At 40.6% G+C, this 13,818-nt stretch overlaps 1 protein-coding gene across 4 annotated transcripts in view; it reads left to right on the top strand.

Moving 5' to 3' along the window:
• Positions 1–13,818, top strand: part of LOC107381054 (gamma-aminobutyric acid receptor subunit beta-3) — a 108,594-nt gene that overhangs the window by 78,717 nt on the left and 16,059 nt on the right. For all 4 annotated transcript variants that reach the window (XM_054743156.2, XM_054743155.2, XM_054743158.2 and 1 more), the window contains one exon: positions 5,474–5,626. In XM_054743156.2, the coding sequence (XP_054599131.1) occupies positions 5,474–5,626 (153 nt within the window). The remainder of the gene's footprint in view (positions 1–5,473; positions 5,627–13,818) is intronic.

The raw sequence follows: 13,818 nt of genomic DNA, 5'->3' as shown, positions 1-13,818 counted from the left end.
GCTCAGGCATCGCCCGTAGCATTTGCTATCCGTAGCTTTAGCAGCAGAGAGAGAGGCAGTGCCACTTTGTCACTGTTCCTGACGCCTAGTGACAAAGCTAGCTACATTTCTGAGGACCCTTAGCTACTTTCTGTAGAACTTTCTTCTAGATATTTCCTGCAAATTAGCAACAAAATAGCCATTTTCGCTCCGAAACGTTTTTTGGTTTGACGTTGTTTCGGCTGTCATCAAGGATATAAAAGTTACAGATACTGTGAATGTAACTAGAGTGTAGCTCACCATGTCTGACTCCCATGCAGAAGACCTGGGTTCAATTCTGGATGTGAACATAGTTCATTTAGAGTTTCTTTTTTACATTAATGGTATTTTTTTTTACAGTAAGATGCCCAAATTTTTATTTGAGACTCGCTGAACGGCATTGAATTCACAGATAAAAAAAGATGTGGGTTCAACTTTCATTATGGAACAATTTTTCAAGCAAGGGAAGGGAACGATCTTAGCATGCAGGAGGACTGACCCATCATAAACCTTTGTCAGCTGTGCTGAAGAGAAAGGTACAGAACCAAATAATTTAATTAATTAGCTGCACATTCTCCTGTCTTCTGTCCTCCGGGCCACACACACACACACACACACACACACACACTCACACACACGGGACTGTCTCAGCTGTTATTTTCGTTAAGGAATGTACACGTACAACATGCACGCCTCGTGCACGAGCCTACTATTGAAGCTGCCGTTATGCTTTTGGCCTGAGGGGGCAATCACGAACATAAAAATTCAAAAGCCCGTAAAGTCCCTTTAACGGGAAGAGGCTTGTCTAAATGATAGAATCCACGTTTCTAACTCAACAACACCCAATGCCAACAATAATCTTCTAAATGTCCCAACGTCCCACTGAGCTGATTCCTGATTATTTTGGGCTTCATTTTTTTTACCTGCTGTTTACAAATCTCCCATCATTTTCCGGTAGGCCTATGGTAAAGATTGCTGTGACCTAAAGGAACAGGAAATACGCCACAAGACATTTCAATTGTGGTATAAGTGTCAGTGAACAATTTTAAACTACACATAAATGCAGATTATACACAGCATTTATAGTGATGTATAGATCATTTTGTTTAAATATTTGGATTTTTTAATATTTTGTTATTCTTTTCTTCTTCCTCCTCCTGTGAGACTTGTGGGGCAGTGCCCCCTATGGACGAGCCTGCAACCTTCTGACTACGGGGGGCCACTTACCCCCTCTGCCACCATCACCCCAATAAGTTGGTCATGCTGCAATTTAGCCAACACACTTTCATTTTGAATTTTTTTTTTTGTTTTTGAACAGTTAAACTGTTAAGGTTCTGTGGATAAGACTCAGCCTATTGTGTTTCTGGTAACTTCTACCATCAGAACAACACAAGAGCCCTAACTCCCAGCTCACCTATCTACCCAGCCATCCTCATGGACTCCATGTTGTTCCATCACCTCCAGCTCCAATTATTTGTCCTTTTTTATTTTCTTCTCCTACCTCATCCTCCCTCTCCCTCTCCTTCTCAGCCTCACACATGGCGTTCCTCCCACTCGCGGATGTTGTTTGGTGTAGCCGGTGCAGTTGGACACCTACACACTGGTGTACCTCAGCCTCCGCTTTTCCTAAGTCTCTCTCCGGCATTTTTTCCACTGAAGATGATTCTGAATCAGTCTGGAGGAGCTGCAACAAAGAAAGTGAATGAGCCTTTTTATAAAGACCTCCGACAGACTGTTTCTATTTTCACACTGATAAATATGTTAATTATGTGTCGAGTTTGTGAAAAGTCACCAGAACTGTTAACCAAGAGCCAAAAATAGGAACTTTGAAAGAGATAAATGAAGTGCTGTTTGAGTGGCTTTACTTGACAGGAAGTAGATGTTTGTTTGAAATGTTGGTCTTTAAGATCTCTGAACATGTACTGAAGGAAACACAGACAGACGTTTTATTATTAAAGGTAGACAACATGTTTGGGTTATTGCTAAGTGCAAAACATTAGCTCTTTATTTAGCCAATGGGTTATAAAGTATGTCAGATTTAAAGCTACAATAGTAAATCTGCTAAATAGGCTAGCTTAAATCCTTTTTTTCATGTCTCTTAGCAACATTCTAACATAGTAGCTATAGCTATATATTGTGGACATTAAATAAAATGATAAAAAGCCAATAGCATGGCTTGGTCTGAGACCAACGATCGGACCATTCGTTTGTCGATTTCGCCGAACCATCGCACTTCCCTTGGTCCACACTTGTGTAGTGGCCTGTGTCAGTTATAGCTGTTATTTCCCATACTTTGAATGTCTCTTGAACTACTCACTACCAAAGTGTTGGTAATTGGATGAGCATGTGTCATTTTAATATTGTGGGCCAATGAGGAAAGGGCCGGGCTCCGTAATGCAACCTATAGGGGTTGAAGGGGAGGGACGAGGAACATGTGTTTCTGTAAAAAGGAAGAAAAAAAATAACGAGGGAAAATAAACACGGAGGAGAAAAGACGACTCAGCATAGATCATTCTTGGTGCGAGTTAATTTGTTAATAACTTGTTTAGTGTTCTAAGTTTTGATGTAAAATGCCGTTAAGCATATATGAGAAAAAAATAAGTTGTTCAGTGTTTTGTTCGAGTTTAATGGATTTTGTAAACTCTGTTTGAAAGTTAATTTGGAATTTGTGTAAAATTCAAATACTGTGCTTTAGAGAGATGCCCCTCAAACTGTGGCAACAGAAGTGCTCCAGAACTTGTTCCAGCAAAGCCTGAGGTCCGACTACAATTTTGTTACCTGTGGGTTGTCAGAAATCCCACCAAGCTCGACAAGAGGGGTTGTATTAACCATATATTAAATGTGAGATCTCCCAAGGACACAGTGAGTAAAGCAAAACACACAACAAGACTTGAACCATCACAAATGAGCTCCACCAAGTGCGCCAACAAAGTGGTACTACCACCTAAGTATTTGAGCAAAGAACATTAGGACTCTGGATTTTTTTTCTTTTTTTTTTCTCTTTGGTTGTTTTTTATTACTTCTAACACAAGAGGTGCAACTTGCAGTTTGTGTTCTCGTAAAGGTGGAGATGCGTCTGAATTTAATTTAAGTTCATACAAAGGTAAGCCAAGTTACCGTCAGACAGACTAGGTGGGCTACACTTGTGTATTTAGCAACAGAACATCACTGGTGTGAGAGTTTCTCAGCTCAGTAATGTCAGAGATTGAGACGTAAATAGCTGGCTGTTACCACTTCAACGTTAGGAAAATCTACCAGAGTCCCAAAAAGAAAAACATCATTTGAAGACATGGACAATGAAGAAAATGGCAACTGGTGTTAAGTGCTCTCTTGTTTCCTGTGGCAATGTGGGTTCCAGTATCCAATCCAGGGGACGTGGCCTGGGGATTTTAACCCATAGTTCTGTGACAGTGTTTTAAGCTAGCTTGTTTACAGATTAGCTCTTGCAGTTTGAAATACCAGCGTTCCTTTAATTTTAAAAACGCATTTTAATGCCAAGAACGCACTTATTTTTGAACAAGGGGAAATGTTATGAAAATACATCTAAGACTTCAAATGTGCATCACCAAAGTGACGTCACTAAACCAGACACTAAGTTCAGCAAACTTCAAATCCTTCCTTCAAGAGGAAAGAACCACAACAAAACTTGCTATTTGGTAGGTAGCAGCTATGCTAGAGGAGAGGAAGTTCTGTGGTGACGTACAAACGTATATGCGACGTACAAACATCTGATTTGTAGTCATGCTAATTACGAACTTTTACAAGCTGATACATCTCAAAGTATGTGACTGATGTAATTGAAAGACACATCATTACTTTTCATTTAAATTGAGCAGCAGGCCTAAGGCAAAGCGGATTAAAATATAGCTCTTAGCCTCGTTGACTTGCATTTATTTTTTCGTTGTTCCGGGGACCCATGAGCCGACCAGAAAGAAAGAAGACTTAGGCTCCTTATTACCTTTTAATGAGCTTTAAGGTAAAATAATATGGTTGAAAAATTGTGAATTTGAGGGGTTTTAGGTCGTTTTCTGTCATTTACTTGTGTTTTTGGTGCATTTAAAGTATTAGCATAATTTGAATCTGGCCAAGTTTGGTTTGGTTAGTTAGCCAAGGCAGTTGGTATGGTTAGTTCACCGTAGTAGCTTTCTTGAAAGAAGCTGACTTCAGAATGTAATCAGTCGTGGTTGTACTTCTAACGAAAACACGTTTTCCAAGAGCTGCATTTACGTCAATTCAGGGGTAATTGAGAAACACATGTTGGAAACAGTCCACGGCATAACACAAAGTATATTTTATGAGTGACTCTCTGACACCGGCAAAAACATTATCACCCTCCTTTAGACTATTGCCAACAGGTAATTAAAAAGAAAAACAAAAACACAAAGGGGTTTCCAGGAACATAGGTTTTAATCTGTTCCCAATTGGTGGTGAAACCATTGAACCAACACTACAAGGACAGGCACTCTGCTTCAGTGGTAATCAGCTTTTATTTTAATGCCAGGAGGTGTCAACTGTATTGTAGAGGTCAAAGTTCATGTAGGTTGGACATTTGCGTTTGCACTAATTAATGGGTAATTTCAGTTTTCTCCACCGGTGTACAAACAGATCGTCCCTTAAATGTCATCTTGTTCAGCAGTCATTAGAGTTGATTACGTTTGATGAATGGTCTCCCTTTACAAGAAACATCAAATCATTTTTATTGCATTTATTTCCACGCACAAAAATCTTAATGAGATCTTCATCCAAGGGACTGTTTTTCTGAATCTGGCCATACACACAAGTGTGCAGTTGGTTGGACTTTGGCTGAAACCCACGGAGAAGAAATTACACCATAATGGTGTCCCACGTCTCCTTCCGTCTAAGATCAGAATGGAAAAATGGCTAAAAATAGTGAGAGTAACGAGTCAGAGACTCGGTCCGTCTAGAGACATTAAAGAAAAATCACATACAGAAAGTCTATTCTCTAGTTTATAGAAGGGGAAGTTGTTCTTTTCACACTAAACAATATGGTCTGATATGTGGAGCATCGTAGGCGATTGTACCTAAAATTGTGTTCCTGCTGGGATGATTGGGAAGTCAAAACATGATGCAGTTTTCAATTGACATCCTGAATTTTATTTCTGACAAGTCCTCACGAAATAGGGATGCAATTTAAATGTTTGTGTGCTCTACTTGTGTGTGTGTGTGTATGTGTGTGCGTGTTGGTGCTTTTGAAGAGGATACTTGTTACCATGGTGACAAATCCAGCCCATGCTGTTGGGGGTTGCCATGGAAACTGTAACAAAAACACAAGATGTCCTTGTTTGCTCCTCTAAAACGAAAACCAAAGTTTAAAACGTTGAATGTCTCATTTTTAAGTTGTTTGCTGAATGAGTTCCAAAACCTTTCAGGAGGTTTATTACTTTTCATTTCCAGATTTTTAGATGCTGTATTTCTTTCCGTTTCCTCATTTTAGGTGCCTACCCTCGACTGTCTCTGAGCTTTAAGCTGAAGAGGAACATCGGCTACTTCATCTTGCAAACGTACATGCCATCGATCCTGATTACCATACTCTCCTGGGTCTCCTTTTGGATTAACTACGATGCGTCGGCAGCCAGAGTGGCTCTGGGTAAGCAGCAGACACCGTTAGGCAGCAGGTATGGGACTATCTCAGCTAAATTTGGGAGACAGCACAAATCACAGGGTCTTTTATTATCTATCATAAACCTTCCTTTTGTTTTTCAAGGGTGCCATTTTGTTAAGTTATTATTTCAAAGTAGCCCTAGTCTTAAACCAAAAGGATGCTTCTTTTTGGCCCAAACCAATTTTTTTAAATGTCCCTATTTTTCCATAAGCGTACCAGTTTAATATTAACACACGTAATCTTTGAGATTCATCTCTTAAATTGAGTGATTTAGGAGTGATGTAGTCATGTTATTTACTGATTCAGCCTTGGGGCCCATTGCGGATCAATACCCAATCCAACCAGTGCTACAATTCATTGAAGACCAGCTATGAAGCCAAGCTCACATTTTCTAAAGTGTCATCTCCTATAAAACCCAATTAACTCATTCACTGCCAGTGTCTTTCAGTGTTTTTACTGTTTTGTTAAAATTCACAGAACTTTGCGCTAGGATGATGTCAACGCCAAAACTACCAAAACAAAGATTATACAACAGTTAGTTCCGACCGAGTGATTTGATTGGTCAAGAGACTTTCCAAGCGTGCTAATATTGGACTATAACAGCACAGGGACTGTTAACAAATAATATCACTCCGCTGTGCACAGGTGTTCTCAATTAATCATTCACGTTACTTCCGTTAACTCTTGGATTTTGACCGACTTTGCACAGCAAAGATGGACATATTTCCTCAGATAACATTCGATCTACAGTATGAATGGTCATCAGACTCTGACACTGAAGGGAAGGAAAGCGGACCGAATACATCAGCGCAAACCAATTCAATTCAATTCAATTGAATTCAAGTTTATTTATATAGCGCCAAATCACGACATGAGTCATCTCAAGGCACTTCACATAATAAACATTCCAATTCAGGACAGTTCATTAGGCCAACCAGAAATTATTTTTTTCCAATATAAGGAACCCAGCAAATTGCATCAAGTCACTGACTAGTGTCAGTGACTATACAGCAATCCTCATACTAAGCAAGCATAAAGCGACAGTGGAGAGGAAAACCAGGTGTGCTGACATGTCAACAGCGGACCTCGACGAATTAGAGAAGAGCAAAAATGAGGTCAACATTGTGAGGCAGACAGCCTGGGCTCTGAACTGCTTTCAGACTTGGCTCAGCTCAAAAATATCCAGGTGAACTTTCAGCAAGTTAAGAAGACCGGGCTGAACACAGTGTTAAGGGAGTTTTATGGATCAATCCGGACAGCTAAAGGGGAGCTCTACAGCATCAGCAGCTACCTCGGACTTCGGGCGGGATTGAATCGTTATGTTAATGAGCCGCCGGTGAGCCGCTCATGGAATTTAATGCAGGACCCAGAGTTTATACCAGCTAACAATGTTTTCAAAGGAGTCATCAAAAAGATAAGAAGGGCAGGGAAGGACACAACAACACACCATCTCCCGATCTCACCTGATGACCAGCGCATCTTAAAATATTCTGTAGCTCTGAGTCCAGACAACCCGAAAGGCTTACTAAACAAGGTCTGGTATGATATTCAGTTGCACTTTGGGCACAGGGGGAAAGAGGGGAATCGGCATCTCAAACCTGACTCATTCATACTTAAATATGATGACAACAGTGCTAAATATTTTACCATGACGTTCAATGAAGAAACAAAAAATCATAAAGACCCGCTGGAGAGAGACAGAGGAAACATGAGGGGCGCTGTGTATGAGGAGCAAGGAAAGGCGCTCTGCCCGGTTGCGTCGCTCGAGAAATACCGGTAGAAAATTCCACCTGATGCAAAGGCCCTGTATCGGCAGTCGAGGAGAGTTACATCACCGGGAGACAGCTACTGGTATACCACTGTTCCTCTGGGAGTAAATCAGCTGTCGCAGATGTTACCCAGAATCTGCAAGGAGGCAGGGACACACACGTCATACACCAACCACAGCCTGAGAGCCACGGCCATACAGAAACGTTCCGATGCGGGACTCGAAGCAAGGGAGATTATGGCAGTGAGTGGGCACAGGTGAGATGCTTTAAACAGACTCAAAATATATAGGCTACATCAATTTGATTCATGTATAATGTGTGGCAGAACAAAAAATATACATATCTAAACAAAAACTTGTTCTGCAGGTCAGAAGGCTCGCTAAAAAGTTACTGGAGACCATCTATGGAGAGCCGGAAACAATGGAGCAATGTGCTGTCTGATCAAGTTAACTCATCAGAAACACCCATGACACCAAAGCGTCAGTCAGCAGACACGTATTTCAGTGAATGTACAATAAATGGAATTGCGGCCTCGTGCCTACGACCGAATCACACCAGTGCTGATATTCAGCAACAACGCACTCCCTCTCGAGTGATATTTCTTAAGTAGACTCATCTCTTACATCAGGAAGAATCCGCACGTTTTGAGCGTTATCCGTTCTTTCATAGTTCGTTGTGGAATTGTGATCGGCAGAAGCTTTTCCGGTTCACGCCTCACCTTTTTTTTTACAGCAGCGGCCCAAAACGATCTCCTAACACATGGATTCTCTGCTTCCTGGTCACGTGATGTGTGACGTACGCGGATGAAGATTGGCTTTAGAGCTGGGATGTTTGTTTGCATGTTGCGGGGGCTCGTTCAGACGCCCACACAGTAAAAAAACATGCAAATGACAACTTTAGTCGTCAATGGCAGTGAATTAGTTAAATACCGATGCCAGAAGTTTTTTCTCTGGTGCACACCATTGTTCTTTTAGAAGTTAGAATCGTGTTCTGGTCATGATCCTTCTCGATCTGATGGATTACCAAAAATGTAGACAACAAAGACCCCAACACCCCCTTGGAGGGAGCGTCAAGGGAGTGATTTGTAAAATGGTGAAGTTTGGTACTTTGCACTTCTCTGTTTGCAAGGAAAGCTCCTCAAATGACATGTGAAATTTCTTCCAAGAATGTAAGGAAGCCCAGTTGCCTTCTCTTTTCTCAAAACTTGCTAACGTAAAGACTAACTTGTGACTGGTTGGCCCACAGCAAGTGAAAACTGGTTATTTCATTGAATTACCTTGCTCTAATTTTCCACAAGTACAACAAATTACTTTCAAACTGTGTGATGAATGAAAATCTTAACTTATAATAACAATAAAGATGTTTTTAAAATGCATTAATGCTCTTCCTGAGATCCAAGGCAGCCCATAATTACCCTCCATCTCTAATGAGCATATTTCCAGCTCTTATTAAGGAATGCCCGGTCACCACAGGGCCCCTGCGAGCAATAAACAAACCACAGACAGAGGTTTTTTGGTTTGTAATCATTGCCGTTCCTGGAGGAGGCTGCTGTGAGCTTTGTCTTTGTATAATGTTGACTCAAAATCACTTGGGTCAGAAGTAATAAACAGTAACATGAAGGCTGTTAAGGTAATATCTAAAAACTTTGCTTGGACCATGGACTCTCAGAGGGACAGAATAGTCTGGTGTTCTGGGGCAGCTTGATTAAATTGAGCAAAGTTTGGAGGAGTTTTTTCGCCACCTACTCAATGCCACAGCAAAAACAGTACATTAAATCAGTGTAAGCTGGTTTACCAGACCCTTATGCAAGAAAAATATATGTAACCATTAGGGCTGGGCAATAAATTATAATGTATCATTATTGAAATTTCTGACTCTTATCGAGATAATTTTTCCCATGTCAATAAATTTGATACTAAAAAAATGAAAGATGTGTAGGTTGGCAACATTCATGTCCCTTTAAGAAGCTGTATCACTTAAAAATGTGACTAAACGTAATACATGTGACAGCCCCATCTAGTGGACAACTTTTTTTTTGCGCATACATGTACTTATCGTCCATTTATCGTTATCGAGGTGAAATCCTCAATATATCGTGATATGGATTTTAGGCCATATCGCCCAGCCCTTGTAACCATATATTGATGTAATGCCACGTTGAATGCGCTTAATAAATAAAATTGGATTGGATTGGATTGGATTGGATGAACAATATACGAAAGCAAAAATGTAGGAAAATCTGAGGTGTCAGAAATATATTACACAATATACCAGCGGAATAAAAAGCAATATATCCTTTACAATGTTCATTATGTCCTCTTTTTAATATTAAAACGAACCTCGTTTAATATAAAGCAATATATGTAGCAATACATAAGGAATTGCAACTTTTCATATATTGGCGAATATATTCCGTTATATATTTACGTAAGTGACCCATCATATAAGAAATAATATACCACTGAAATAAATTGTCATATATATCTAATTATATATCTTTATAATATATAGCAATATATGTAATAGTACATAAGTGTTGCGTTTCATATATTACAATTTACATAAAATTATATGTTACATGTAGATATGTGATAGTATAATACTTTACATACTGATACATTTTGTCATATCTTTCATTTATTAAAATTGATTAACTAAAAGGGCAATTTTTTATATTGTTCTTGCTTTATATGGCCTAAATCACCTCATATACATGATTACATTTGACTTTTTATTCTTTTATATATAAATATATATATATATATATATATATATATATATATATATATATATATATATATATGAATGCTATACCTCTCTATCTCTCTCATGTATATATAAATATATATGTATGTATATATGAACACACACATTTGTATGTGTATGAATATACTATATATGTTCAGATATTTGGTGTTCATGTAACTTTGCATATATTTTAGAATGAGTTATCAGATTTCTACATATTGAATTATATTGTTCAATATGTTACTATATATCTTAGAATATATTCCAATATATTTTTCTATTGGAAGGGGAGTTTGATTCAGTTATGGAATACCGTTTGTTTTTAAACGTTAAGTTACGGTTAACGGGGTTGGAGTCAGGAGGTCAGTGGTGAAAGTAACAGCGGTTGTCAGGGTCAAACATTTCAATCTGACCATGCTAACTGATTGTCATTTTGACTCTTCAATCTTCTATGTATGGATAGATAATGGACTGATAATGACCTTAACACATCGTAATGCTTTTTGGAGAACATGCTCTTATCCATTACCTTTCAGCAGCATCCATCTCTCTCCCCCAGTGTTGACCTGAGTGTGTTCACATTCTCTGAATGTGTTGCGCTGCTTAGTCTCCATTTGTTGAGGCTTGCATGCAACGTCCGGTCATTACCGTGTGCTTTGGAGCGTCAGTCCGATTTTGTGTGTTTGTGAGCAAATGGATATCCGGTGTGGGCCTCTGCAACTGAGAGGTAACCGGAGGTCCGCTCGGATATCTCGTGGAGAGCGGCGAGCTCTCAGCAGGTAGCTTGATTGTAAAAAGGAAAGTGTGCCAACCTGCCGGTAAGAGCATCATAATGATCGGTGGGAAATCAATTCAAGGAGGCAGCAGGCAAACAATTGGATTGTTTGAAGGAGAATCTCATTTTCCCGAGCAACTCCGAAGGATTGCAAAGTTACAAATTACCCGCTCACGCCCTAATCTTGTTGCATCCCATTTCCCAGAGTCATGCCCCTCATTCCTAATCATTTTATATGAAGAGTTGAGGTGTGGGCGTTAGTTGGGAGCACATTTAGTGTAACGGAAGATGATCCTCCAGACTTTTAAAATGTCTCTTTTGTTTGCTGTAGACATAAACTGAAGTAGTTAACATTCATTTCCATTTTACTTGCTTGATTGCAATCAACATCCTACCTTCTTTGTATATTGTTAAGCTGTGTTGGTAACTGCACACTGGTCTATGATTAGAGGAAATTTGATTGCAGAGCACCTTTGCTTGAGCTATAAAGGTGGAGAAGAGACTTGAGGACATTTTAGATAAGGTGCTGTTTGAGAAGTCAGAGATGAATCGTGGTTGGGAACTGGTGGATGATTGAAAACAGAGGGAAGAAACGGAGAAGCCTCGGTGCACAAAGCAACGATGCAGACAGTTGTAAGCGAGCAAGGTCTAAAGTAAGAGGAACCCTATTTCTCTCCAGAGAGCACAAAAGCATGATGAGAAAGTAGGGGAGGCCCGTGGGCGCCTGGCCTCTTGATTAAATTGTCCGAACAAGAAGCGAGGGAGGGAGCAAGGCAGCGAAGCAGGGGAGTGAAGGACAGAGAAAAATGGCACAGCTAAGAGAACGCCTATAAAGAAAAAGGCTGTTGTTGAGTACAAAAAAGGAGCACCATCCAATCGCCCCATCCAATTGAGGCATGCGCTTTCACATGCACACACATAAGTGGTACTAACCTTGTAATGTGCCAATAAATCACACTAGTGGCTAGACTGACCTTAGCGATCCAGCTTCCTCCTAACACACCCCTCCAACTGGTTCCTGTCTCTCCGCTGTACTTTATGACACTCAACCACCAAAAATCACATCAGTGTGTGTTATATGAGCCACCGTGCCGTTGATAGGCTCCATTTATATCCAATGCAAGAAAATTAACAAGCGTAGAAATGTTTGCCCTATATCTGTAATGACATTAGACACTTTTATTGCGTAGCAAAAGGTCAGGGTATGTGTGAATGCGAACAAAATGTGTCTTGGAGTTATCAAGTGCAACACGCAAAAACTTTCATGGGCCAAATTGCACGCCAGAGTGGATTTGCAACCAAAAATTCCATGAAAGTTGGTGGAAAGAAACAGGAAAGAGTTTAGTCAAGTTAAGCTTTACAACAACTTCTAGTTTGTTTTCTGTGGTAGAAATTTTCACAATTGTTGTTTTTACTTTGATTATCTTTTGAGTAAAGTAATATTAGTTACTGAATGAAGTAAAGTACTATCCTGCCAAGCCACTATATACATGTGAATAAATAGTCTGGCCATGACCCACAGACAGAACTCAGTCGTGAGGCGGAATCTATGTTTGTCTTTCAAACTGTCTCTGCATGCTATTGGACAATGAACAATGATGTCGTAAAGCCTTACTCACCTCTACGAATGTCAGTCAACAGGAAAATCTGCCTTACACTGTCAAATACACAAATACATCCTTTTTTAAATAAAGGACTTACCGTATTTTCACGACCATAAGGCGCACCTAAAAGTCTTAAATTTTCTCCTAAATGTTCGCCGCGCCCTATGGTGCGGTGCGCCTATTGTGTTGTTGTGAGACGTGAACGTAGTAGAAGACAAGGGGCGTGGCGAGAACGGCAAGGGGTGTGGCGTGAACGTGCGGACGTGAGCGAAGACAGACCCCGAATAGTTCAAAAGGGCAGGTATGCGCGCTTTGCTGAACATTGTTCTGACAACCCTGAGAATGGCACCTGCTAATGGGCTATTCCCATCTGTACCGGGTCGGCCCAGGCCGGGTAGCCCCAGTCGGCCCCAGCCTGGCCCGGTTGATTCCACACATCCTTGTCTTAAGCCCATGTGGGCTGATTCTACCCACCAATCAGAGGCTTGCTCTAATGGAAGGTGTGAATTTGCTGTCAGCAGTGGGTGTGTTGGCCCTGGTCGGCCTGAAGCAGACACCCTCGAGAAGAGGGCTGAGAATGAGCCTTGGTTGGCCCGGAAAAATACCAGGCCACCCAGATATGTAAACAACCTACGCTACCCGGCCCGGGCCGACCCGGTACAGATGGGAATGGCCCATAAGAGACACGCCTATGAAGCACAGTTTAAACTGCAAGCGATCAGCTACGCGGAGAAACATGGGAATAGATCAGCGGCGAGAGAATTGAGCATTAATGAGTCCATGGTTCGCAAGTGGAGGAAGTATTATTATTATTATTATTATTATTATTATTATTATATTATTACTATTAATAACACACATATGATTTTGTTCTTGTGGAAATTTTATGTGGTTAAATCCACCAACTACCGGTAAACACATTCTGAACTTCAACACAGCGCATCAGCGCATAAGAAGAGCACGAGCCGTCAGCGCACGCAATGAGGAAGTGCACGTGCGCTCTAAACCAGGTCTGAACCAGGACTAGACCAGTAAAGTGAAGCATGCTTTTGGCTGTTTATAATTTTCACAATGTCTGGTTTGCACTGATATGTTCTGAGTCCCGAGCCCGCACAGATGTTTTACCGGTACGTTTTACCGTGCCCGCGCCCTATAACCCGGTGCACCTTTTGTATGTGTTAAATACCAAAAAGACACCCGTAACTGAAGCTGCGCCCTATACCACGGTGCTCCCTATGGTCGTGAAAATACGGTAAGTGCCTCTATCTGCCCTTGACTCAA

Source organism: Nothobranchius furzeri, chromosome 14 (genome assembly GCF_043380555.1).
Source record: "Nothobranchius furzeri strain GRZ-AD chromosome 14, NfurGRZ-RIMD1, whole genome shotgun sequence".
Taxonomy (NCBI): domain Eukaryota; kingdom Metazoa; phylum Chordata; class Actinopteri; order Cyprinodontiformes; family Nothobranchiidae; genus Nothobranchius; species Nothobranchius furzeri.
This window is presented reverse-complemented; position numbering and strand designations above follow the sequence as displayed.